We start from the raw sequence: 27,352 nt of genomic DNA, 5'->3' as shown, positions 1-27,352 counted from the left end.
CTTATGAAAGCTAACACCCCATAAGCTTTCTTAACTACCCTATCCACCTGTGAGGCAACTTTCAGGAATCTGTGGACATGTACCCCCAGATCCCTCTGCTCCTCCACACTACCAAGTATCCTGCCATTTACTTTGTACTCTGCCTTGGAGTTTGTTCTTCCAAAGTGTACCACCTCTCACTTCTCCGTTGAACTCCATCTGCCACTTCTCAGCCCACTTCTGCATCGTATCAATGTCTCTCTGCAATCTTCGACAATCCTCTACACTATCTACAACACCACCAACCTTTGTGTCGTCTGCAAACTTGCCAACCCCCCCTTCTACCCCCACATCCAGGTCGTTAATAAAAATCACGAAAAGTAGAGGTCCCCGAACAGATCCTTATGGGACACCACTCGTCAGAACCCTCCAATCTGAATGTACCCCTCCACCACAACCCTCCGCCTTCTGCCTATATAAATAAAAAAGTATGAGTTCATGCATTCAATGCCCATTCAGAAATCGGATGACAGAGGGGAACAAGCTGTTCCTCCTTCCTGACGATAGCAATGAGAACAAGGCATAACCTAGGTAATGTTAGTCCTTAATGATGGATGCCACCTTTTTGAGGCATCGCTCCTTGAAGATGTCCTGGAAACCACGGAAGCTAGTGCCTGCGATGAAGCTTACTACGTTAGCAATTCTCTGCAGCTTATTTCAATCCTGTGCAGCAGCAACACCCATACCAGAAGCTAGTGTAGCCAGTTAGAATGCTCTCCATGGTACATCTGTAGAAAATTTGCGAGTATACCAAAGCTCCTCAAATTCTGGCCACTGTCATGCCTTCTTTGTAGCTGCATCAATATGTTGGGTCCAGGGTGGATCCTGGCGAGAGTACTGCCATTAATATTTTTTTTCAGATTAATTTTATGTCGTTGCACTGCACTGTTACTACAAAACAACAAATTTCACCTCATAAAAACAGTGATAATAAACCTGTTTCTGAATAAACCCAGTTGTACGTGAGACTTGATTTGGAGAAGGTGTCTATTTCATGGGGTGACAGGGCTGGAGGACATTAAAGACCCTTTAGAGGCACAAAATGATGAGGGGTATAAGTAAGGAGAAACTTTTCCCCAGAGTAGAGCTATCTAAAACTGCAGAGGCATAGCATTAAGATAAGGGGGAACAGACTGAGAGGGAGATCTGAAGTATAACTTCTTTCATATGAGTAAAATAGAACTGCAGACGCTGGAAATCTGAGAACAAAATAGAAAATTACAGAAACACTCGGCTGGGCAGGTAGCATCTAGGGAAGGAGGAACAGTTCGTGCTTACTTTCTCCTTCGACACTGCCTGACACACTGAATGTTTTGCATATTTTCTGATTTATTTTTCCACTCAGAAGGTAATTGGGATCTGGAACGAAGTGGTGGAGGAGTCAGGTCCTCCCACTGGTATCTCGACGAGCACCTGCACTGTTAGAAGGCTACAGGCCAAATGTTGGCAAAATGGGGGCTTGCTTTATTTTCAGATTATCATCGAAGGACAGTCACAGCTTTTATTTATGTATTCAGAGGTACGGCACAGAATAGGCCCTTCTGCATCTTCCAGCCGTGCCATGCCAGCAACCCCCAACAACTTCGATTCAACCCTAACCTGATCACGGGAGAATCTACAATAACCCATTAACCTGCCTAGTAAGTCTTTAGATGTATGGGTTTCCAAGGAAGACCCACACATTCCTTGGGGAGGATCTACAGAGACTCCTTACTGAGGACGCTGGAACCGAACTCCGAACTCCGACGCCCTGAGCTGTAACAGCGTTGCGCTGAACCGCTACCGTGGTGCCCTGTTCACCTACACAGAGCCTCGCTGCCTTGACCTTCTGTTCCCCAGATTTCTATGAGCATGATTTTGGCAAGACACGCAGCAGTCACAGCATGAGCATAACAATACATGTTTGTTCAGCAAAGGAGTTACCTTTTAACTTTCTTATAACTCAACCATTTAAAAAGTTTCCACAAAAATAACATTAAGCCTTGCTTGGCTTTCAAAAAGATTAAATTACAGCATTCTTAAACCATTCCAATAATCTATTTGGCACCTTCCCTTCACAGAAGGTAACCTGACAGAGAGGTCAAAGGTCACCACCCGTGCTGCACTCACAAAATGCAATAAAGCCCAGGGTCATGGTGGACAGCATGATGGAATATTATTGCTTTGGTATGACATCCCACTGACCCAGCACATATATTTTACTTTTTGAAGTTCCATTGTTTTCTGTACAAAGTAACTTAACCCTTTTTTGTCCAGAATCCTGTGAGCAACTCGCAGTTTCTTCTGCATGTCCTCATTGTGGGACGAACTGAGGTCGTAAAAAGAAGAGAATATAGAACACAGTGTTGCAGCTACACAGAAAGTGCAGTGCAGGTAAACAAATAAAGTGCAAGGACCTCAGCACGGTAAATTGGGAGATCAAGAATCCGTCTCTAGCATATGAAAGGTCTGTTCTAGAGTCTGATGACAGTATGTTACAAACTGTCCCGAGTCTCATAGAGTGTGCATGCAAGTATCTTGTATTCAATATGTTGCTATGCAACTGGCTTATGTCTTTGAGATACAGAGCTATATAGCACAGTATTCAGCCCAAATCATGCACACCAATGAAGTTGCCCGCCCAAGCCAGTCCCATTTGTGTATATTTGTCCACATCTCTTTAAACCTTTTCTATCCATGTATCTGTTCAAATGGCCTTTAAATATTGTAATTGGACCCACCTCTACTTCCTCTGCCAGCTTATCCCATATCATCTCATTACATCAAGATACAGATGTGATCAAGGCCCAATTTATTATCTGCTCTTCTGAGGCGCTGGGTAGGGTGTTGGTAGGGGCACTCTGTGAGAATGTTCCTTGAAGGTTAGAACATCGATTGGGTTTACGGGTTGGCTGTAATCTGGAGATTATGGCCCTTGGCACATATTTGATGCCATGGCGAGGGTGTAGATGCTGCAAAGATATGGGAAAGTAGTTTGCCTGCTGCTTTTGCTGACAAGTGCCATATTGTGAAGACCATAAGAATATAGGAACAGGAGAAAGTCGTTTAGACCCTCAAGCCACTCAATATGACAATGGCACATCTACACTACCCTCAAATTAATAGACATAAAATGCCAGAGGAACTTGTTATGTCAGGCAGAATCTATGGAAATGAATAAACAGTCAATGTCCCAGACTGAAGCCCTTGTTAAGGGGAATATGTCTGAATTAAAAGGTGGCAGGAGGGAAGAGAAGGAGGCTAGCTGAAAGGTGGTAGGTGATGCCAAGTGGGTGGGAAACATCAAGGGCTGGAGAAGAAGGAATCTGATAGGAGAGAAGAGTGGACCACAGGAGAAAAGTAAGGACTGATCCCAAGGGGAAGTGATAGGTAGGTAAGTAGTAGTAAGGTTCAAGGGTTCATTTTATTATCAAAGCATGTACGCAGAATACAACTCTGAGATTCGTCTTCTCCAGATAGCCATGAAATACAGAAAAACCATGGAAGCCATTGAAAGAAAAGACATCCACCCTCCCACACAAAAAAAAAGAAACATAACATGCAAATCCCAAACCCCCCAACCTCTCCCTCGAACAAAAACCAATGGATCGCCCAACTGGATACTGGAGCTAAAACATCAAACCCCTAATCCCCAAGCCCCTCCCATGCAAAAAAAAGTGACAATAACATCGAACCCCCAAACCCTCCCCACCCAAAAAGTAACATACCGTCCACCTGCCAAATTGACAGGAAAGAAAACACAGAAAAAAAAGGAGACAAATATAAATTACAGTCCACACTAATAATCACATATGTCTCAGAATTTTGAAAGCATCCTCCATCAGCATCAAGAGGAGCAACAGCTTGAACTCAGTCCTTCTGTGGGGCCATCATCTATCAGATATCAGAATCGGGAATAGATGTGGTGGGGGGAGTGGGAAATTGCCTTCAAATTCCTTGCACCATCTTCTCCCAAGAATAGCCAACGGCCAGTGCTCTCAGGACAAGCGGTCCAAGTTTTCCCAAGAAACACTACACAGTAATAAATATCTTCCTGTATTCCCTAAAGCATAAATTACACTGGAAGGGAGGAAATTCCCAGTAAGTATCTAGCCAAATATTCCAAGTGATGCAAAACCAAACCTGTTTATTATCGTCCTTCAAAGCTAGGAAAAAAAAAATCAACCTGAAAATTATACAACTGAATTTTCAGGCAAGATGACACTAGCATTTTGGTTGTAAGAAAATATGGTCGGCTACATGCCAGACTGCAGGATGTCTCTGGAAATATGGGTTTCTTGTCATGTTTTCCAAGCCTTGTGGTAGTCCTGAAGCATTTCATAGTGAATAAATTATGTTAAGTGCTGTCATCATGTTATTTAGTCTAGTAGAAAGCAGCTGTCGATCCCGGGGATCATGGGTGTGCACCTCTGGTGAACTGTGTCCTCTCCAGGGTGCAAGCCTGGGTGGGAAGATTTGAAGAAACGGCTATTGACCATGCAGAAGGTTCCCCCTCTCCACATCACTGATGTAGTCCAATGGAAGGGCAAGCGCTGATACAGCTTGGCACCAGTGTCATCGCAGAGGTTGCCAGAGTGAAATTGTAAACAATATCAAGCTGCCTTAGGGACCCCAGCTCCAGATTTCTTTCTTGGGGTTTACTCCCGAAGCCTTTCCCACGGGTGGGTATGGCCGCAAGGCAGCAGATATGTAGTCTAACGTGACACAATGTCAGGGCACTGAAGCAGGGACCCAATCGCAGACCAAGTACTATGCGCACTGTGATATTTACTGAGTAGCAAATGCAGAGGAGCATCAAGCCGGCATCAAAGTTCAGGCAGAGATCAAAAATTCAAGAGAAATCCAAAAAACCAGAATCAGGAAACAGGCTGAGTCAATACTCAGACGGACAGAATTCAGAAAGGCTCAGGAAAACTCACTGGCACAATCTAGCAGCAAACAGGTGGAAACACAGGACTAAAATACACTGAGCAATAAACAGAGAGACAGATGATAGGTGGAGCACAATGAGAGAGAAGTGGCAGCAAAACAGGTAATAATGAGAAACAGGTGAGAGGCGGAGTATTCGGTAATACAGGGGCCGGAGTAGACCAGGAGCGGGGACAGGAGCACATGGGACATGAAAACAAACAAGAGCACATGGCAATACAAAGCCACAGGATGATGGCTGGGGGAAACACATAAAAAAAGAGTTCAACTGGAGGTACTGACACACAATAAATAATACCTTTTTTTTTTGAGGCCCTCCCTTGGTCAGGGTCAACAGAAATGCCATCTATATAATGCAAAACAGCACAAAACACTTTACCAGAACATTTCCCAACTAAGCATGACTTTGAGGACACATAGGCTGGTCAAGGCTTTTGGAAGTTCTGAGGAACGCCTTAAAGCAGGGAAGAGAGTGGCAAGGTACAAGGAAGAGATTCCCATGACTGTTAGAAATCACATTAACAGCTGCACAGATGCATTCTGCAATGCAGCCATTCAATAGATGATGCCCCAAATAATCAGCAGCATGCGCAGGGTCTGTGAAGAAAAAGAACTCATTCCCTTTACATCCCAACATCTTCTGGATGCAAATCTGAGTAGGTGTCCATTTTCTGCACCATAATTCATACCAATGACTTCCAACACCATTCAACGACAACAACCAATTTGCTGCAGAAATTCATTGGGGCGTAGGAGGGAAGGGGGAAGAAATTGTCAGTGTTTAGTCGAAACATTTGTAAAGATCAGGGTCATCAGATTGTTAGCTGCTTCAGATTCCAGTATCTGCAGTCTCTTGGGTCTTGGTGGACCAGGCAATACCGAGCTGAGTGGGCTGGTTCAAGGGTGGGTCATACACTGACCCCTAGTTGGCACCCACTGGGCCATTTCTTGGCGACAATCCAAGTCTTCACCTGTAATGAAATACTTCACTCAGTGGAAAGGGCAGTGTGGAATGAACTGCCAGTGGAAGCAGTAGATGCTGGTTCAGTTGTAGCATTGAAGGGAACTTCAGATTGGTACGTGAATGGGAGAGCTTGGGAGGATATAGTCCAGGTGCAGGATAGGACTATTCAGAAAACTGGTGGTGGGGGGGGGGGGGGATTGGGCAGGAGACTGGGGGGAGAGATGGGGGAGAGGAAAACCACTTTTGTAACTCCAAAAATTAAAAAGTAATTGGAAGGAAAACAAGAGTGCCAGGAATGCGAGTCTAACTTCATTTTTACTTTAAGCGAGACGTGCAAGTAGGACATGGTAGCATAATGATATATGCCATTTACGTACTTTTAGACATAATAGAAATGCATTATGTAATCAACAAAGAATGTTTAATCAAAATATATATTTACAATATATCTCAAATAGTACTGAAATATTAAACATACAACACTCCTCTCTGCTTATCAATACAGAATGCATCTGAACTATCTACACAGTACACTATATAATGCAACTACTATACATACATTCACAATCCACAGCAGAGTAAATTTTAAATTGCCCCGTTCAGGCCCAAAGATTTAATCACTGAGGAAGTTTTCTTACTCTTGTAGAATAACATCTTTCCTGGCCCCTGGGGGTCAAACTGCTTGGCGGAGAAATGGAGCACAGAGCGATTCTGTAAATCTGGTGGGAGCAAAGGATGTTGGAAATGGCAAGGGTGGAGCCCTGCTGGAGGAGTGTAGGACAGTAGCGGAGAAGGTGTGCCATGGGTGGGGGTTGGCGCGGGTGCAGATACAAACCCCCAGCCCTGAGACATCGGGCGAGCTAACTTGATTCCAAGCAATTGTCTCTCTGGTGCTTCCCGCTCCCTCCCCTCTCCCTTCCCTTTCTCCCCAACCATGATTCCCCTCTCCTTGCCCCCTTCCCACTCTCATAGAGACCCATATCAGAATCAGGTTTATCATCACTCACATATGTCATGAAATTTGTCTTTTGTGGTAGTAGTACAGTGCAGTACATAAAATTACTACAGTACTGCGCAAAAGTCTTAGGCACCCTAGCTACAGCATGTGCCAAAGATTTTTGCTAAGTACTGTATTAAATACACAGCAAGTATTTTTTGAGGTAACAATTCCTGTTGTACATTTTCAGAATTAGAATCAGAATCAGGTTTATTATCACTGGCATGTGTTGTGAAATTTGTTAACTTAGCAGCAGCAATTCAATGCAATACACAATACAGGGGAAATAAATAAATATAGTATACGTATATTCGATAGACTAAAAATCATGCAAAAACAGAATTAATATATATTTAAAAAGTCCAACCCAACTACATTTTCTATATGAGGAGGCCCAGAGGCAGCCTGTCCTATGGTTGGAGGCCTTTCTCTGTATGAGAGGGTGGGTGGGTGGGTGGGACGGGGACTGGTTTTGTTATTGTCTTGTTTAGTTCAGCTATTCTTGCTGTTGCTGCTGCTTGTGTTATTCTGCTGAACATTGTGGGACGGAGTTTGTGGCAACACTTGTGGGCTGCCCCTTGCACAGCCTTGGGCGTGTTGGTTGTTAATGCAAATAATGCATTTCACTCTATGTTTTGATGTACACATGATAAATAAATTTTCCCACTTCTAAGTTTATTTTCTCACTCATCTATAGGTAGTTACTGAAGTAAGTTCCTCTGTATTTCAATTAACATCTTTAATAGGCCACGAGTACCCAGTTATAACACAAGTTCCACTCTCGGAACTTCCTACCTCGCACAGTGGGAACACCTTTGCTATAAAGTTTCTGTTGTTGATGAGGCAGTGTCTATCAATAAATGCTGACCATGTGGGAAAAATGCCTTGATCCAGAAAGAATAGATAAAAATGCTCAGAACCTTTGCCTCAGTCACTCTTGTACACGGCAGGCTGCATGGGCTTTGCAGAAGCTCTCACCATGTTCATCTTTCAACCTTATTCCACTTTACCACACAGCACAGTTTGTGGTTTGTGCAGCTATCTGTGAGGATGGGAGATCTATGCGAAAACTGAACACTCAGCATCGGCCAGCAAACTCCAATCCAACTACAGCAGCCGCAGTTTCCGCTTACATTCTGGCTGACAGCTGACCGCAGCACAACACACAGGGCTCTCCAGACCTTGCTGCACGAAAATGCTATTCCTTTGAAACTGCAAAGCCACTACTTTGATTGGCACCTCAGCACTGCTCTCAGTATCCACGCTGCAGGTACAAAATGTACTATACCACCAGCCAAAGCCACAACCTCGACCACAATGGAGAGAAGGGGATTCAAATGCTTGGGAACCTTCCTGTAGACACTCCCTCAAATCATGCACCATCCCAACTTTGGAAATATATTACCAATCCTCCATTAGAACATAGAACAACGCAGCATGATACAGGCCCTTCAGCCCACAATGCTGTGCCAACCCTTTAAACTACATTTAGATCAATCTAACCTCCAGCCCCACATTGTCCTCCATTTTTTGATCATCCACATGTCTATCTAAGAATCTCTTAAATCTCCCTCATGTATCTACCTCTACCATTGGTAATGCACCCACCACTCTGTGTAAAAAAAAAAACTTGCATCCGACATCTTCTCCATAGTTTCTTCCAACTATCTTCAAATTATACCTTCATATATTACCCTTTTCTGTCCTGGGAAAAAAATCTCTGTCTCTCATCATCTTATACACTTCAATCAAGTCAACTCACATCGTCCTTTGCTCCAATGAATATAGACTCCGCTTGCTCAACCTATCCTCATGAAACATCCTGTCAAATGCAGCATCCTGGTAAATTTCCCCCCTCTAAAGCTTAAAGCTTCCACATCCTTCCTATAAAGAGGTGATCAAGTGAGATCTGACCAGCATTTTATGGAGTTGCAACACTACCTTGCTCTTGAACTCATGTAATGTTGGGTCTAAATCCTACAACTCCCTACCCGAAAGCGCTTTGGAGTACATTTACTCTGACTGCAGTAGACAAAGTTGACTCATCACAAGACATTCTGCAGATGCTAAAACACCACCCCCAGAGGCAATTTAATTCATCACCACCCTCTCAGAGCGATTAGTGATGGATCACAAATATTGGCCTTACCAGTGATGCCCAAATCCTGAGAATTTTTTGAACATTTATTTTCTTAGAGATGTAGTACAGTAATAGGACCTTCTAGGTCCAATGAGGCCCCACCCATGTGACCCATTAACCTACTAACCCGTACTTCTGTGGAATGAAGGAGGAAACCAAAGCACCTGGAGGAAACACACAGAGTCACAGGGGGAGAATGTACAAACTCCTACAGACAGTGGCAGAATTTAACCTGGGTTGCTGGCGCTGTAACAGCATTTCGCTAACCGCTACACTACTGTGCTGCCCACAAATAAATCTTTTCTCATTCTTGGTACATACTTCCCTCCCTGCCCTCTTCTTTCCCAAGGGAACATGCTGGAATACCACTCAACAGGTGCAAACTTGTCTTGTGGGTGCATGTGTGGGCCTCGGTCCTGTGATGGGCATATCACGTCACCCCAAATGAGGACATGAGCACATCGCGGGCAGACCCACTCCTGTGCACTCTCAGCAAAGTGGTATGAACAATTCATGGATTACCTCAGAGGCACTGACTCGAAACACTTCCACTCATTCTTCAAGCTATCTTGCTAGCCCAGCACATCTTGGACAATGGAGCAATCATGCCTTGTAAAAAGGGGTTATACATCTGTCCAAGTATCAGATCATTAAACCACAAACTGCTCCCTCTGACTGCTCAAATTTTCTTTCAATATCGGTGGTTTGGTGCTTTGCCAATATGTTAAGAGCTTAGCTATGCTATAGATTTTTGTTTGAAAAGATATTGGAGGTTTCCTTGCCAGTACTGTTTATTCCACAGCTGAAAGTGCAGACATACTGGATGGAGTTCCATAGTCGCTAGCTTTCTGTCAGTACCTTAGCCCACTACTGATGTCTGATTCAAGGGAATGCTGATGTATCTGTTGACCCATCTAGTCAACAGATGGGATAGAAGAAGTCAGTATCAATAAAACATCCTCATCAAAATACAGATTTTTTCCAGTTGTGGAAAATCAAAGTTTTCCCTCCACTACATCCAATTCACTTGGATAGTCATACAAGGGCAGGAGTCACACACCACAATGATTTCATGTCCTGATGTTTAGACAGTTGCATAACCCCTTTGTACAATGCATGATTGCTCCACTTTCCAAGATGTGATTTCCACACCTTAACAAATGAATCAAGATAGCCGGGAGGAGAGTAAAGTGAAATTATTTTGAGTAAGTGAGGTAATCCATGAACTGCTGTGGATCAAAGTCCCACAACTCCCTAACTATTCATACAAGGGCAGCACCTTCAGCTCCTCCGACTTCTGTTCAGGAAAATAGCACAGCGCCATCTTCTTAACATCATTTAGGGATGGGTATCAAATGGGCACCGTGCCAGCTCTGCCCACATCCTGTGAGACGATAAACAAATCTCTAACGTAAGCTGGTAAACCAAAGACATGCATCACGCTGCAAGTGCTCACCCATTGAGTCAAAGGAGCTACTGCTCATAGTTAGGAAAGCAACCAACAGTAGTATGTCAGGTTTAGCCAGAAATACATTCCAGTCATTCTGTGGGTGTTTTATCATCTCACAACATTTTACATTGTTCCAAGCACAATTTCAAGACACTGTTTTGCCAATGCAATTCAGGCAGCAGGAGGATGTTTAGATTAGAATGTAACAGGTCAGCAGTGCCATGTTCCAATCAAACTCACCCTGACTTGCATCATGTTCAAGAGCCACCTTAAATCATGGCCTGTTGCTGACCCCAGGTTAGAACAAAGCCTGAGGCTTCTCTATAATCCGTGCTGCTCTGAGGTCTCCTGCGAAGCGAGCTGTCCAAACAGGTGAATCATTTAAGGAGGTATGCATCGACTTTCAAGGACGCTAAAGTGAGTCCCCAAAATCTCTAGCACAAATCTAACACCATCATATACGTGTCTCCAAAATCTTACAAAATCCTGCAGGATGTAAAACAATCCCACTGGATTTTAATAATAAAAACAGATTATAAACCATAAAAACATAAATAATAGAACTCAATTTTGAAAGTGCTCATGAGAGACTGAAGCACACTAAGTTCCATAAAATTATAATTTTAATGATGTCTTCAAAACTGGGCTTTGCTACTGTATTTTTGCCAACAACTAAAAGCGTAATCCTTCAGCATCTTTGGAATTTTTAAAAAAGCTCATCTTCCTGTTGATTACTTTTACAACATTTTATTAAGCTTTTTCTCAGCAGTGTTGGCATGCACAAATGAATTTTAGTTTGGTGGAGGCGGACACTGAGGAAAACAGAAATTAGTGAGGACTAAACACTAGAAAGTCTGCAAATGCTGGAAATCCAATGCAACACACACAAACTGCTGGAGGAACTCAGCAGGCCGGGCAGCATCTATGGAAGAGAGTAAAGAGTCAACGTTTCAAGCCGAGACCCTTCTTCAGGGCTGCGTAAGAAAGAGGAAGATGCCAGAATAAAAAGGTGGGGAGAGGGGAAAGAGGCTGGCTGGAAGGTGATAGGTGAATCCAGCTGGGTGGGAAGGGTGAAGGACTGAAGTTTACTGTTCTATGGATCTGCTAAGTATGCCTGCAGAAAAGGAATCCCAGGGTTGTATGTGGTGACATGTATGCACTCTGATAATAAATTTTACTTTGAACCTAGAGAGGGAAGAATCTGATAAGGAGGAGAGTGGACCATAGGAGAAAGAGAAGGATGAGGAGACCCAGGGGAAGTAATGGGCAAGTGAAAAGAAGTAAAAGGTCAGAGTGGGGAATAGAGGAGGTTGGGGGGGGGGGGATTTTTTTTTTAACCAGATGGAGAAATCGATATTCATGCCATCAGGTTGGAGGGTACCCAGATGGAATTTTAAGTGTTGCTCCTCCAGTCGAGGACGGCCTATCTTGATAATAGAGGAGCCCGTGGATTAACATGTTGGAATGGGAATGGGAATCCAAATTAAAATGTTTGGCCACTGGGAAGTCCTGCTTGTGGCGGATGGTGCAGAGGTGCTTAACGAAGCGTTCCCGATTTGGCTCTCACCAACTTAGAGGAGGCCGCCTTGGGAGCACTAGACTCAATAGATTCCTAGAAGAAGCACTTAGTGGAAATAGTATTCTTTTCAAACCTATTGAGTTACAATCAAAGTCCGATTGGATCCGTAGTCACCCTGAACCAAAGCAAGATTTCCACACATTTTACAGCAACCCACACAGGAAAACACCAGTTCCTGGGAAGAATGTAATTTACATTCAAATCATTGGTATGATTCTGTTTAACTATTTCAATCAGATTAAATGAATGAAGGTAAAATTATTTTGATTTTGAACAGAAGTTAAATCAAAAATAGTAAAGTATTAGAAACTGAAGCTACATTGATTTGCAAAAGTATACAGTTGGGAAGAATTAGATACTGTTTGGGTTGAGAAATATAAGGTATTTCATCCACTTTAGCTCTTGGTGTCTCCAATCGATTTGGACGTATTGAATTCAACCCTATACATGTATACTGCCAAACGAAACAATGCTTCTCCAGACCAAGGTGCACAACAAACTAACAAATAATAAGTTGCATTTATGACAAGTTAAAAAGTGAACAGTACAATGCTACTATATGGACAGCTATATGATAGCTGTATGGACAGGAAAGGAATGGAGGATTATGGGCTGAGTGCAGGTTGGTGGGACTAGGTGAGAGTAAGAGTTCGGCCTGGACAAGAAGGGCCGAGGTGGCCTGTTTCTGTGCTGTAATTGTTATATGGTTAATAGACGACCCCAGCAGATTTGCAGGGGAAGTGTTGCCTCACCAGGAAAGACTGTTTGGGGCCCTGAATGGAGATGAGAAGGTGGTGAAGGGGCAGATGATATGACATTAGCAGAAAAAAAATGATGGGAAATGACTACTTCAGCAGGGTATATGTCTGCAGGATCTTCAGAGAAACCGTTCCCAAACTGGGACCCACAGACTCCTTGCTTAATGATATTGGTCCATTGCATGAAAAAAGTTGGTAATCCCTCCTTTAGAGGGAAACAGTACTTTGTGATGACATCGTTAGAGGAAATAATGGATGGAAAATAACTCAGTCAAGTCATAATAGATATTTCATTTGAATTAAAAGATAAGCGTTATTTGGCATTTTGTTTGCTATGTGCTGTGTTATGTGACGTAGGCAATCATGGTCTTTCCATGACCACGATTGTTTTGGCAATGTTTCTACAGAAACTTTCTAATTTTTCTTCTAGGCGGTGCCTTTACAAGATGGGTGACCCTGGCCATTATCAATATTCTTCAGAGATTGTCTACCTGCCGTCAGTGGCTGCATAACCTGGACTTGTGAGATACACCGGCTGCTCATACGGCCATCCACCACCTGTTCCCATGGCTTCATATGACCCTGATCGGGGGGTAGGCAGATGCTACACCTCGCCCAAGGGTGACCTGTAGGTCAGTGACGGGAAGGAGAGGCTTACACCTGTTTTGGTAGAGACGTATCCCCACCCCGTGACCCCTGTTGGCAATAGATGAAAAAAATGCAGTCTATGTGGGAGAGAAGGGTTAAATTGATCTTAGAACAAGTTAAAAGCGTGCATAACACCATGGGCCAAATGGCCTGTACTATGCCATTCTATGTTCAATGTGTCACATGCACATCAAAACATAGTGAAATTGTCGTTTCTATCAACCACCTACACAATCTGAGGGTAGTCTGAAAGTGTTGCCATGCTTCCAGTGCCAACAAAGTACACCTATGACTTACTATCCCTTAGCGGTACATCTTTGGGATGTGTGAGGGATCAGGAGCACGCAACGGAAACCCACGTAGTCACAGGGAGAACAGACAAATTCATAACAGACAGTGGCAGGAAGTGAACCCCACACACCAGTGCTGCAAAGGGTTAAGTTAGTCACTATGCTACGGTGCCACCCAGCATCTCAGAGGACTTCTATAATAACACACAAAGGTGGTCCATCTTCCAGCAATCCTAAATCAAATGCCTGGTCTGTCAGCTGTCTATTTATATGTGTACACAGCAGGTATTTTGCAGAGTTTTGGTTTTGCACTCCGTGCAAATGAAAAACAAATGCAGTGTGCATGTGGCAAATCCCAATTTATAAAGCATGCATAATTATCAATTTGAATATTTAATCATGGGTGCGAAGCAAACAGAATAGGTCAGCCCATGGGTTAGACCAATAAGGTGACATCATAGGCTGCTTTTAATTACCCCCGCACCCCTGGGTTAGACAGAGAGAAAGGTCAGGAGAGATTCGTTGTGTAGCACACCATTTTCTGGGGACATCCACGCCCAAACACTGGGAGGAAAATAGATCAATCTGAGCTGTTCCTCTAAGTCAATAAATTACCATTTACTGTCCGTGCATCTTCCACGCTGCTTAAAATGGTATGTGACAGGAGGACAAGACCTCTTCGTTGATGCTCAGCAACACCCATTAGAGTTGAAACTCTGTTGGATAGTTTCCACTTGAAAGAGTAAAAGATCTGTAGAACTTTCACAGCACAGGGGGGACATCCTGCCCATCGAGTCTGGGCTGCTCCAGTTCCAACAAACTCAGAAATGCCAATCACTCTGCTCTTCGCCCATAGTGTTGCAAATTTTTCTTACAACACCGAGTATTACACGGTCCCCTTTCGAAGGCTCGGATCATGTCTGCTTCCATGATCCTCATGGGGTAAGACTGCTTTTCTTCCATGCTCCTGCACGACTTGCCTAAAACCTTCAAATATGCATTCCTTAAAAATGTGCTAACGGGAACATCTTCCCACCATTTAGTCAGTCATAGAAAGATGCAGCATATTATCAGGTCCTTCGGCCCATCAACTGCTTACTTACTTTCATCCTACATTAATCCCGTTGTTTTTATTCTCCCATTATTCTTGTCAAATTTCCCTACCCTAACCCAGCCATCATTACTAAAGCAAATCACTCAACCCTATTTGTGTTTAAAAAAAAACAGGCACAGCTTTTCCAGGCTAAAATTGCAATCAAAATCTCTTGTTTCTGGAATTATTAGAGGCATCTCTTCAGCACTCTTGCTTATTGTCTTCCTACACTTGTTGAACATGGCAACCAGAATACTGGGTAAATACCCCTCCCTTCCAGACTCGCATGAGGGATTCCCCAGTGTGGAGGTCTCCATTTTGTATTCACAACAGGCACAAAATGGCCCACAGCGCTGGCTGAATTAGAACAAAATAGGGCCAGTGTGTAACCAAGGCAACAGACATGGACACACTGAGTATCAAACAGTACTCACTTTGTAAACAGATTAGGATCAGTCTATAATAGAAAGAGCTTATTATAGAGTAATTACAGCCTAACAACTGGGCAGGATGTCCTGAAAGAAGGGTCTAAATTGAACGCACAACCTATAGTTTTCGACTTTCAAAGATAAACATTGAAAAGAAAGGGAAACTATCTCTATTTCCGATCTCTCCACACCCAAGAAATGGGGAAAGCTGCTTTGTAACTATATCATTCTTAACTAGGAACAGTGTTAGCTAACAGTGGACAGGGAAACACCATGCCTTTGGGAGTCATCTGAACACAGATTTTTTTTGAACTTGCAATGCAGTCACAGTGTATTTTTTTCCCCCTAGTAATATAATGTGGAAACCTTAAAATAAAATGGAGAGACATTTTGCTGTGTGTTTAATATTTCAGCATTATTGTAAATATATTGTTACAAAACATAACACATTTGATTCTCTAACCCTTTCTTTAGTACTTTTTTAAAAAAGCTAAAACTAGCTGTTGAATTGCTTATTTGACAACAGCAGACCTCGCACCAGAGAGTAGACCTTTCCTGAAGTCTGAGTGGTGGTGGCTCATTGAATTGCAATCCAGAGAATGACTGACAGTGAGCGTCCTTTATTCTGGAGGCATCACTTCTTTCACTGCACAATTCACCCCCAGAGATACAGAGCCAGTCCAAGTGCTTCGAGGTGGGAGAAATAAACAGAGATTTCACAGATGGTCAGCAACCTTCTCATTCCCAAAATAGGGCAAAAAAAGGCTATTCCTGGGAACACTAGAACAGATGCAAGGGACGGGAAATTAGCCAGCAAGTTTTGGGATAGCAGCCAGACTTTGCCTTCCCTATTCAGAATCAGGTCACCAGATGTACGGTACAGCAGGGGAACAATAAAGCCAGCCCTATTGCTCATTTTGCAAGCCAGCTATCAATTATTAGGGTGGCACATGGTTTTCCTGTCAACCTTCGCCCCTTTTGGTATCTAGGGTGGATAATGACGAACAACTAAACTCTGACCACTAAGAATATAATGATACACTTCAATACATCCCAGAAGAATTGTATTGGTCTTGCACAAATCTGATTATTAATGTATATTGAACGTGTATATAAATAGGAACCTATTAATAGATTAATATTTTTCATAGATGTGCACTTCCTGTAAATGTCTTGCATAACACTCTCCTGCCATACCTTGATGTTTCCCTGCTCATTACCCAGTTACATTAGTTCCCGTAATAGTGGCCTTTAGTGATTGGAGAAGCACAAAAAAAAATAGGAGGAGGTAGGCAACATTGCCTTTCTAAGGTGCCTCACGTATTAATAGGATCATGGATGATCTGCCCCATGCCTCAGCTCCACATAGCCCCTCATTCAAAATCATTCCAAAACTGATCCAGCTTCTCTTTAAACGTTTCCAGTGAGTCAGCTTGCACACCACCCCAGGGTAAAGAGTTCCAGAGACTCGCCATGATCTTTGAGAAGAAATTCTTAATCCACATCGGTTTTCAATGATTGTCCTCTAATCCTGTCATGATGTTCCCTTCCCACTGCGAGGAATACTTCAACGTCTATCCTGCCGTAACCCCTGAACACTGTTACAGCTCAGAGCGTTCTGGAGTTAGAGGTTCAATTCCACTGCTGTTCTGTAAGGAGTCTGCATGCCCACCCTATGCAGTGCATGGGTTTTCCCCAGGTTCCCTGGTTTTCACCCCACCCCCCACCCCAGAGGCCAACGACATACCGGGTAGATTAATTGGTCACTGTAAAATGCCCTGTGATTAGGTTAGGGTTAATCGAATTTGTCGGGGATTGCTCAGCCTGACTCGGAGGGTCTCCTCTGGGGCGCTAATTAAAATAAAAAGATCACCCCTCAATTTTCTGAACTCCAAAAAAAAAATACAGATGAATTCTTTTAGCCATCATCAGGGAGATTAGCTTTATGTCACAAGTACAGTACATCAAAACTTACCGTGAAATGCAAATCAATTCAGCTGAGCAGCCCACAAGTGCCATCACACTTCCAGTGCCATTAATATCATGCCTGCACTCACTAATCCTACCGTACACCCTCAAAATGGAGGAGGAAACCGGAACACTTAGAGGAAACCCACTCAGTCATGAGGAGAAGATACAAACTCCTTACAGACAGTGGCAGGAATCGAACCTCCAATATTCCAACTGGCCCTGCAAGGGGAATGTCCTAACCACTGCGCTACCGTGCCCCCAGGAACCTGCCAAATGAATTTCTTCTGGACTGCCTCCAATGTTAGCGTATCCCTTCTTGAACATGAGGACGAAAACTTTACATTATATTCTGATTGTGATTGCACTAACTGTACAATCGTAACAACGTGTCACTATTTCTAAACTTCAATCCTCTTGCAAGACGGGCTGGTTGGCATAGGTACTGCCTAATTGCCATTATGCATACTGTTTAGCAAAGAGAATTGGATCATAGATTCACCGTTTGAAATTTTGATTTTACCATTGTCCTGCACCAGGACCAGTGGAAAAATGGGTGCATGGTGTTAGAGACAGGGATGTGAAATTGTGGGATGATTCTGACTGTCTCCAGGTTAATGAAAACTGTAGCAGACAGTCTATGAAACTACAGAGGAAGGGCTTGGTGTTTTGCTGGGTAAGGTGGCAATTTAGGCGAAGGAGCTGAAATTTCCCACTGCTACAAACACGTCCTCGGGTCATTTACAGGAGAGTTCTCAAAGTTCTCAAAAATAAATATTGCACCATTGAAACTTAGTGAATACTGAGAGGCCTAGATAGAGTGGACGTGGATGTGGAGAGGATGCTTCCAATTGTGGGAGAGTCTAGTGGCGAGAGCGTGGAACAAGCTCCCAGAGGAAATGGTGGATGCAGGTTCGACTGCAACATTTAAGAGACATTTGGACAAGTACATGGATGGGAGGGATATGGAGAGCCACAGCCTGGATGCAAACCAGGTAGAATAATACTTCAGTACAGACTAGATGGGCAGAAGGGCCTGTTTCTGTGCTGTAGTGCTCCCTGACTCAATGACCGAAAGAGATAATCTTGCAGATGATGAAAAGCTGGGGTGGACAGCATCTTAAGGAATGATGAATAAACTGGAGACGGGGGATTTATGAATGGAATTCCAAAACTCAGAGCCTCCACAGATAAAGAGAGTACGATTTACCCCAGGAAAGAGCAAGTGACTGGAAATGGAGGAGAGTCGTCTGTGAGAGTTCACAGGGTTAGATGTAATTGCTGAATTGAACATAAAATTCAAAATTTTAAAAGCCGTGTTGCTTACCCATGAGCAACATAATTGGCAAATTCAGGTGTGATGGCAGACCTGAACATGATGCACATTTGGACGTTAAGTCACTCTGAGCGACAAAAAACTTGGAGGACTGGTAGTGTTAAAATGATATGCAATCTAAAAGTAAAGGAATAGAAACCTATTAATATATTAAAATACCTTCATATAATCCGTACTTCCTGTAAATGTAACACTTACTTCCCATAAAATGCCCCTGAACTGTTTTGGAATGTGCCTGTATCCAACGAAGAGTCGCTGATAAATGAAAAATCTGACAGAAGCTGTCCAACACGTCTGCCCCAAGGCCAGTGCCAGACCCCAGGCCCAATATGACCATGAGATATAGGAATAGAATTGGGCCGTTTGGCCCATTGAGTCTGCTCTGCACAAGATACACAAGAGATATACGTGCAGTATACAAAAGATGCTTATATTATGGAAATAGACCTGTTTTCCTTGCTACTACTGAAAGCACGGCTGACCAATGTTCAGGCTGGTTGATTCATCACAGCGATCAATAAGTGTATTACCATCATTGACAGTGTTGCGACCGCCTCTGTCATTATCTGGCTTCCCACCGCCCCCTTCCTTGCCAAGTTCAGGTTCAGCAATGCTGCACGCAGCAGAGACAATCATTGGCTATCAGCTACAGACATAAAAAAAAGATCTGCTCCTTGCCAGAGCAAAGAAAAGAGTTGAAAAATCACTGCTGATTCCACGCACGCTAGCAGTCACCCATTCACCAAATTGCCATCAGGGAGGGTCCATCACCATCAGGACTACACGTCGTCTCCGAATCTTCTTTCCTGCAGCTATCCACCTGCTCACAAAACTCACGCAGGTATGATACCCCAACAGTCTCTGCACAACATCCGTTAAGTGGTCTTTCCCGTTCTCCTTGTTCTGTTGATAATTATTTAATCTGTTCGTAAGTTTATTTTATTTAAGTTTGACTATTGACATTTGTGCATGTGACCGTTCTGCTAATTGTTGATTGCTCGTGGCTGTTTGCACTATTGTCTTGTAAATTGTTGGTTGCTATTGTGTTGTCTGTTATGTTATTGTCCCGTATTTTCTGCTTGGCACTGAGCCACAATCAATTAATGTATATTTCACATACTGGCAATAAAGTGACTCTGATTCTGAAGTGTATTAACAAGTGTATTAATATTTCCAAAGCTTGCAATCTCTTGCATCTCCCTTCCTACAACAACATTTGCCAATATTCCCATGTTGTGTGACTCAGTCATAATTTTCCTGATCCATAAAGAAAGAAAAACTGTTTTAAAGGCTTTTCATAAAGGCCACTGATCCTCTTATCTTTATCATATGCATAAAAGTATGCATGTGTGAGACACCACAAGATTCTTGTGATTTGCAGAAAAGTTATGCATTTTCAGCAGTGTCCCCTATCACCACTCCGTGAGTCACCATTGAGCAGAAACCATAATGGACTAGCCCCACAATGTTGTGGCTGCAGGTGCAGGTATTTGGCTGGAGACTGTGCTTATTGAGTCACTGCCTGAATCTTCAAGTGTTTCCAAAAATTCTGGGATGTGATGGAATATTTGTCACTTCCAGTAAATGAAAAGCTTATTTCCTGTAAAACATCCCTGGCATACCTTGAAATGTACGTACATCCAATTAGTCACCGATGAACTGCTGCTAAGTGGAAAATTCTTTGACAAGCTATGCAGCACAACTGGCTGAGACCCACTGCCAGATCTCCCGGATGAGTGAAGCATAAACAACACTCAGAAATAAATCTCAGGTTTGCATACGGTGACATAAATGTACTTTGATAATAAATTTACTTTCCTCTTTGAGGAGGTTTGAATCTATTTTGGTAGGGAGGGCTACATCCATCAGCCTAAATCTTCACTTCCTCCACAACAAGAATACAGTTGTTGTGGTGGTCAATATCTGGAAAAAGACAATGCAGCAACTCACCAAGGCTCCTTCGATTGCATCTCCTAAAACCTCAATCTACCACCTTTGATGAACAAGCACTGCCTATCATGGGAGCAACACCACTCACACATTACACGTTCACATCCAAGTCCTGCATTATCCTGATTTGGAAACATATCATTCCATCAGTACTGGATACCTGAATTCAATAAGAGCAGGGATACAACTTCACTGAAAGGATACAATGTTTCAAGTACATTTATAGGTCGCCAATGAAGATGAAGACATTGCTATAAAAAATAATGCCATCTTCACAATGAGCAGCACTTCAGGACATATCTAAAGACAAATCCATGAAACTTCTATGGTCAAATACAATGGACGTCACAAGTCTTCATCGCATAAAATTAGTCAACCATCAACTAGGAGCTTGACATTGACAGCAACTGGTCATAAAAATCTGAGTGGCTTCAAAGTAGATGTAAGTACCTGAATCTCACAACATCAACAGTAGCCTTAAGGGACCAGGTCCTGTTAAAGCCACCCTTCAAATCCTAAACCATCTAGTATGTTTGCTGTGTTACCAACAAGAGCTTTGTAACAGAATAAGAAAAAAGGAAAGTTCAATATCCTTGCTTTTTCCTAGCTGCAGTCCAAAATCAATCCACTTCTGTATGGCAGAACCTGGCAACAATCTTAAAATGATGACGTCTGTCAGCATAGGACAAGACAACAATTGAACGGAGTACTCAAGGGCAACATACAGGAGCCTGCAGCTTCGAATCACATATCAACAGAAGAGCATAATTACTAGAGCGGGAGACATTGCCCTGTGGAATTAAAAGGGCACAACTAAGGTCAAGGAATGATTCCAGGGAAATTTTATTTGGGTGACAGAATGGAAAATTCATGCATATGGTTGAAATTATTATCAAATCATTCAAAATGAAAATTACAGAGAATTTGCTCAGAAAATTATACATCAGGGACAGAGTACACAATTAATTTGCACGTGGTAAGAAAATCAATTGACTGGAGACCAATATAACCGTGTCAAGCGGGGATTCAAGGTACTGAGTATCGCAGTCAGCAAACGAGAAACAGCCTAACTCGACACATTTCAAAGCATTGTTGGGTACTTCATTCAGACTTGTTTGAAGAAATCTCTGCCCAGTTATCATCAACATATTACCTGCAGCACCAGGGGTTTCCAACACACTTGACCGCTGCTGTACTGCAATTAAGAATGCCTACCTTTCATGCCTAGATGGCATTTTGGAAAATCTGATCATTTGGCAGTCCCCCTCCTACCTGCATACAGGCAGAGGCTTAAGATCAAGGCTCCAGAGATAAGGACAACAAACAGGTGGTTGCAGGAGGCGGAAGAGCAGCTATGGGATTGCTTCAAGCCAGTGGACTAGACCATGATCAAGGACTCAGAGAATCTGAACAAATACACCACAGCTGTCAGAGACTTCATAAAACAGTCATAGATGAACATCTCCCTACAAAATCATTCAGGGTCTTCCCCAACCAGAAGCACTGAATAACCATACAGCATATAACCATATAACAATTACAGCACGAGACAGGCCATCTCGGCCCTTCTAGTCCGTGCCGAACTCTTACTCTCACCTAGTCCCACCGACCTGCAATCAGCCCATAACCCTCCATTCATTTCCTGTCCATATATCTATCCAATTTAACTTTAAACGACAACATCGAACCTGCCTCAACCACTTCTGCTGGAAACTCATTCCACGCAGCTACCACTCTCTGAGTAAAGAAGTTCCCCCTCATGTTACCCCTAAACTTTTGCCCTTTAACTCTCAACTCATATCCTCTTCTTTGAATCTCCCCCATTCTCAATGGAAAAAGTCTATCCACATCAACTCTATCAAACCCCCTCATAATTTTAAACACCTCTATCAAGTCCCCCCTCAACCTTCTACGCTCCAAAGAATAAAGACCTAACTTGTTCAACCTTCCTCTGTAACTTAGGACGTGAAACCCAGGCAACATTTTAGTAAACCTCCTCTGTACTCTCTCAATTTTATTGACATCTTTCCTATAATTCAGTGACCAGAACTGTACACAATACTCCAAATTTGGCCTTACCAATGCTTTATACAATTTCAACATTACATCCCAACTCCTATGCTCTGATTAATAAAGGCCAGCATACCATAAGCTTTCTTCACCACCCTATCCACATGAGGTTTCATGAATGAACCATGAGATCTGCAATATGCTGTGCCAGATATGTGACATTCAGGTCTGTTGATGAAGATACAAGGGGTATGGGTACAACCTCCAAAAAGCCATCTCATGTGCGAAATGGCAATTCCGGACCAAACCTGAATCACCTATGGATGCTCGACAGCTGTGGCAGGGTTTGAACGCTGTCACTTTCTACAAAGTGAAACCAAGTGTCATAGGTAACAAGTCTTCGCTCCCAGATGAGCTCAATGCCTTGCATGCTCATTTTGGTCATCAAAACATGGAGGAACTTTCATGAACTCCCACAGCCCCTGATAACCCCGTGACTTCAGTCTCTGAGGCCAATGTGAGAGTATTCTTCAGGAGGGTGAACTCACTGAAAACATCCTGCCCAGATGGGGTACCTGGCCAAGTACTAAAGACATGTGCTGATCAAATGGCTGGAGTGTTCTCCAGTGTCTTTAACCTCTCTCTTCAGCAGTCTGAGGTAACTTCCAGCAGGCTTCAATTATATCAGTGGCCAAGAAGAACATGTTAATCTGCCTCAATGAATATCGTCCAGTAACACTTACATCCACTGTGAGGAAGTGCTTTGACAGGCTGGTGATGAAACATATCAGCTCTTGCCTGAGAAGTGACTTGGTCAACAGCAGATACCACTTCATTGGCTCTTCACTCAACCCTGGAAAAACTGGACAGTGAAGATGCATACATCAGGATGCTCTTCATTGAAAACAGCTTGGCATTCAGTACTATCGTCCCTTCAAAACTAATCCATAAGCTTCAAGACCTTGGCCTCAATAGCTCTTTGCGCAACAGGATCCTCAATTTCCTCACTTGCAGGCCCCAGTCAGTTCAGATTGGTAACAATGACCTCCACAGTCTCTATCAGTACAGGTGTACCACAACTCTGTGTGCTTGGCCCCCTACTCTACTCGTTTTAAACTCGACTGTGAGGCTAGGCACAACTCCAAACCCATACTTACGTTTGCGGGCAATACCTCTGCTGTTGGCCGAATCATAGGTGGTGATGCTTGATTCGCATATGGATGGACTCTGAAAGTCTGGCTGAGTAGTGTCACAACAACAACCTTTCACTCAATGTCAGCAAAGGCCAAGGAGCTGATTAATGACTTCAGGAGGAGGAAACCAGAGGTCCATGAACCTGTTCTCATGGGGGATTAGAGGTGGAGAGGGTCAGCAACTTTAAATTCCTTGCTGTTGTTTCAGAGGGTCCAGGATGCAAGTGTCATTACAAAGGAAGTACAGCCTTTACTTTCTTAGAAGTTTACAAAGATTTGGCTTGTCCTCTAAAACTTTGACAAACTTGTATAGACATGCGCCGGAGAGTATATTGACCGGTTGCATCACGCCTGGTATGGAAACACTAATAACCTTGAACAGAAGTGCCTACAAAAAGTAGTGAATACAGCCCAGTCCATCACAGGTAAAGCCCTCCCCACCTTTGGGCACATCTACATGGAGTGCTTTCGCAGGAAAGCAGCATCATCATCAGAGACCCCCACCATCCAAGCCATGCTCTCTTCTTTCTGTGTCCATCACAAAGAAGATATACGAGCCTCAGGAATAACACTACCAATTTCAGGAACAATTATTACCCCTCAACCATCAGGCTCTTCACCCAGAGGGTATAACTTTACTCAACTTCACTCACTCCTTCACTAAAATGTTCCCAGAACCTATGGACTCATTTTCAAGGACTCCTTCATTTCATGTTCTCGATATTTATTGCTTATTTATTGTTATGTATTTATAATTATGTCTTTATTTTCTTTTGTTTTGCACAGTTTGTTGTCTTTTTCACATTGGTTGAGAGTGGTCTTTTCATCAATTTTATTGTGTTTCTTGAATTTACTGTGGATACCCACAAGAAAATATATATATATGTTCTTTGAACTTCAAAGTTCCAAGCTTGTATTGGAACTGGCCAGTTCCACTTTCATCATTTTGACTTGATTTTTCATATACAGTTTGTATAGTCTGGCCAGTATAGTATAGTTCCACAGACTTGCTATTAACACATTACATTAACCCATTTAATAGGAACAGTGCCATACTATCAACAATATTCCCAATATCAACAACATCAACCCATCCCTCCCCTATCTCCTCTGCTATCAAGAACTATTTTTCTCTTTTTCCCCGATTTCTGATCCTGGACCAGAAAAATGAACTGCTTCACTTTCTGCAGGTGCTGCCTGACTTGCCGAGTGGTTCCAACATCTTCCGTTTTGCTTTGGTTCTCCTTGTCTCTTCGCTAGTCTGCTGAAGACCTTGTGATGGAAAGCAATTGCTGTGATTGATCATGAACTTCATTACCATTGTATTGTGGGACAAGTAGTTTTGCATTTTAGTTAGGCTTTGCAAACACGGGTAATCAAAGGGCAAAATTACCAGTTATTCATTGCAGAGTGTTCCTCTTTGGGAAGGCTTATGTTGGATTCTAAAATGATTAATGAGATTAACAAAAGAAAATACCCTGATAAATGCTATTTTACGAAGTTTAAAAATGACAAACAACCCAAAGAAATTTTAATTACACTGCCCAATTGATAAACACCAGGAATATATTTTATGCACAATCTTTTTCCCAAAAAATAATGAAATTGTGCTGTGTAATGCAGCTAATTGTTCAGTTTTACCAACACAGAAGTACAACACTCTAAGTGTTAAATTACTGTCCTAGTAATCCTAAAACCCAGAATATGCCGTTAAAATCCCACCATGACAGCTGAGGAATTTAAAGTTAATTAAAGAATAACCCACCATAATAACCAGAAAATTGTTATGAAATGCCATCTAATTCACTAATGGCCTTTAGCAGAAACAAAATCTTCCATGTTTACCCATTCTGTATGTGACTCCATATCCAAAAAAATGATATAGAAAAGGCCTAGCAAGCATTGAACAAGGTATCACGCAAAGTGTTGATGTTCAAGAAAGGGCAAGTAAAAAGGGCAATAAATCCTGGGCTTGTTTTACAACATCAACTTATCATTAATTAAAAAAAAATATACTGGCTATATCAGCATTTTTGATCATGTCATATTATTGCCACTGCTAAAACTCTGGGTGCTTTTTGTGAGTGTGTTGATGCATTAGTCAGGAATACTTCACAACTTGAGCTTGCAAAAATTTTGGTAACATGTCCCCATATCTTCAGCTGACCCTGTAAACTCCACAGTGTAGCTTCGTGAAGGCACGATCAACAGTATGGACCTTGGGGTGGTGATGCCTGCAGATTTTCTTTAAGTGCTGGGTATATTTAAGACCTAGTTGTTTCTAGTTGGTGCATGCACTGTTGCAATGTTAGACAGCTGTTAGTGGTGGATAGAAGGAGAGGGTGGTTAAACTGCAGTGCGGTGGAGTTCAGTCTGTGATCCTCCCAGTCCCAGATAATGTTCTTATAGTGCTGGTCTCTGGGTGAAATCCAAAAGGCCCATAGGTGTGTGTAACTGCCTGAGCTGAGTTCACAAATCTTAACATTAGTGCAAAAATACAATGTAGAAATTGACTTACTCTACTGGCATCACGATCTCGGTCTGGATGGGGTCCAGGTGAAGAATGGCAGAAGATTGAGGGCAGGGGAAAAATCAGAAAAGAACAGGTTAGTTAGGGAAAAATTTAAAAATCAAGCACAGCATCACATTCAAAATCATTCTGGCCTACGTGGCTCCCCATTGTATCTAATTTATTGGGGAAACTACCCAATATTTTCAGCAAAACTACAATGACCACAGCATGGAAACCATGAAAGACTTTTACCTTCTCTAAATCTCAATCCTGCCTAGTGACTCATTTCATGCACTCAATGGCCCTCATACAGAATACCAGAATAATTATTGGGCAATCCCTCTGCCCAGAGACACCAGGAATTGACATGTTACATCCACAGAGTTCTGTCCAACAGAATTCTTCTTCAGAGATCTAACACTCTAACTGTGAGCCTTCTGCATGCTAGGTCTTCATGGTATGAAGTAGAGGCTGCATCTACCAGACACAAACCTGGGAACACCTGGGGTAGAGTGTGAAACACCTGCATGGAGAACCAGCCTGCACTGCCGAGTGAGGCCAAACAAAAATGCTCCTTACACTACGTGTGCATAAACTGCACATTTATACAGGATGTTATATCACACCACTGAGCCACACCTAGATACGTGGACATCATATAGAATACATGATACAGAATTAGGCTATTGAACACAACCTGTCCATGTCAGTGTTTAAACTTGACTCATGCCTCCCCACCTTTTATCATCTAAATCTATCCAAAATCTTCTTGCAGGCTGCCCCAGCACATTATTGGGTTGTGTTGGCTATTAATGCAGAAGATGTAATTCACTCTATGTTTCAATAAACAAATCAATCTGAATCTGATGGATTACCTTCTATTTCTTTATCTCCCCAATCTTCCTTTGAAACCACCTATCACTTTTATTTTGAGCACTTTATGAGAGACCAGGACACATACTCTCTCTACTCTTCAACTAAAGAAGTTTCTTCTGAATATTCTATTGGAGTTTTTGACCACTGCCTTAGATTATTGTCCTCTCATTTGGCTCTTGCCCACAGGCATGT

The 27,352-nt window shown here is 42.7% G+C and overlaps 1 protein-coding gene across 5 annotated transcripts in view; it reads right to left on the bottom strand.

Annotated features, from left to right (window-relative positions):
- LOC134337378 (transducin-like enhancer protein 4) overlaps positions 1-27,352 on the bottom strand; it is a 279,756-nt gene that overhangs the window by 103,598 nt on the left and 148,806 nt on the right. For all 5 annotated transcript variants that reach the window (XM_063032339.1, XM_063032342.1, XM_063032340.1 and 2 more), the window contains exon 8: positions 26,291-26,313. In XM_063032339.1, the coding sequence (XP_062888409.1) occupies positions 26,291-26,313 (23 nt within the window). The remainder of the gene's footprint in view (positions 1-26,290; positions 26,314-27,352) is intronic.

The sequence above is a fragment of the Mobula hypostoma genome, chromosome 24, assembly GCF_963921235.1.
Source record: "Mobula hypostoma chromosome 24, sMobHyp1.1, whole genome shotgun sequence".
NCBI classification, from domain to species: domain Eukaryota; kingdom Metazoa; phylum Chordata; class Chondrichthyes; order Myliobatiformes; family Myliobatidae; genus Mobula; species Mobula hypostoma.
The sequence above is the reverse complement of the archived record's forward strand: the minus strand, read 5'-3'. Positions and strand labels throughout refer to the sequence as shown.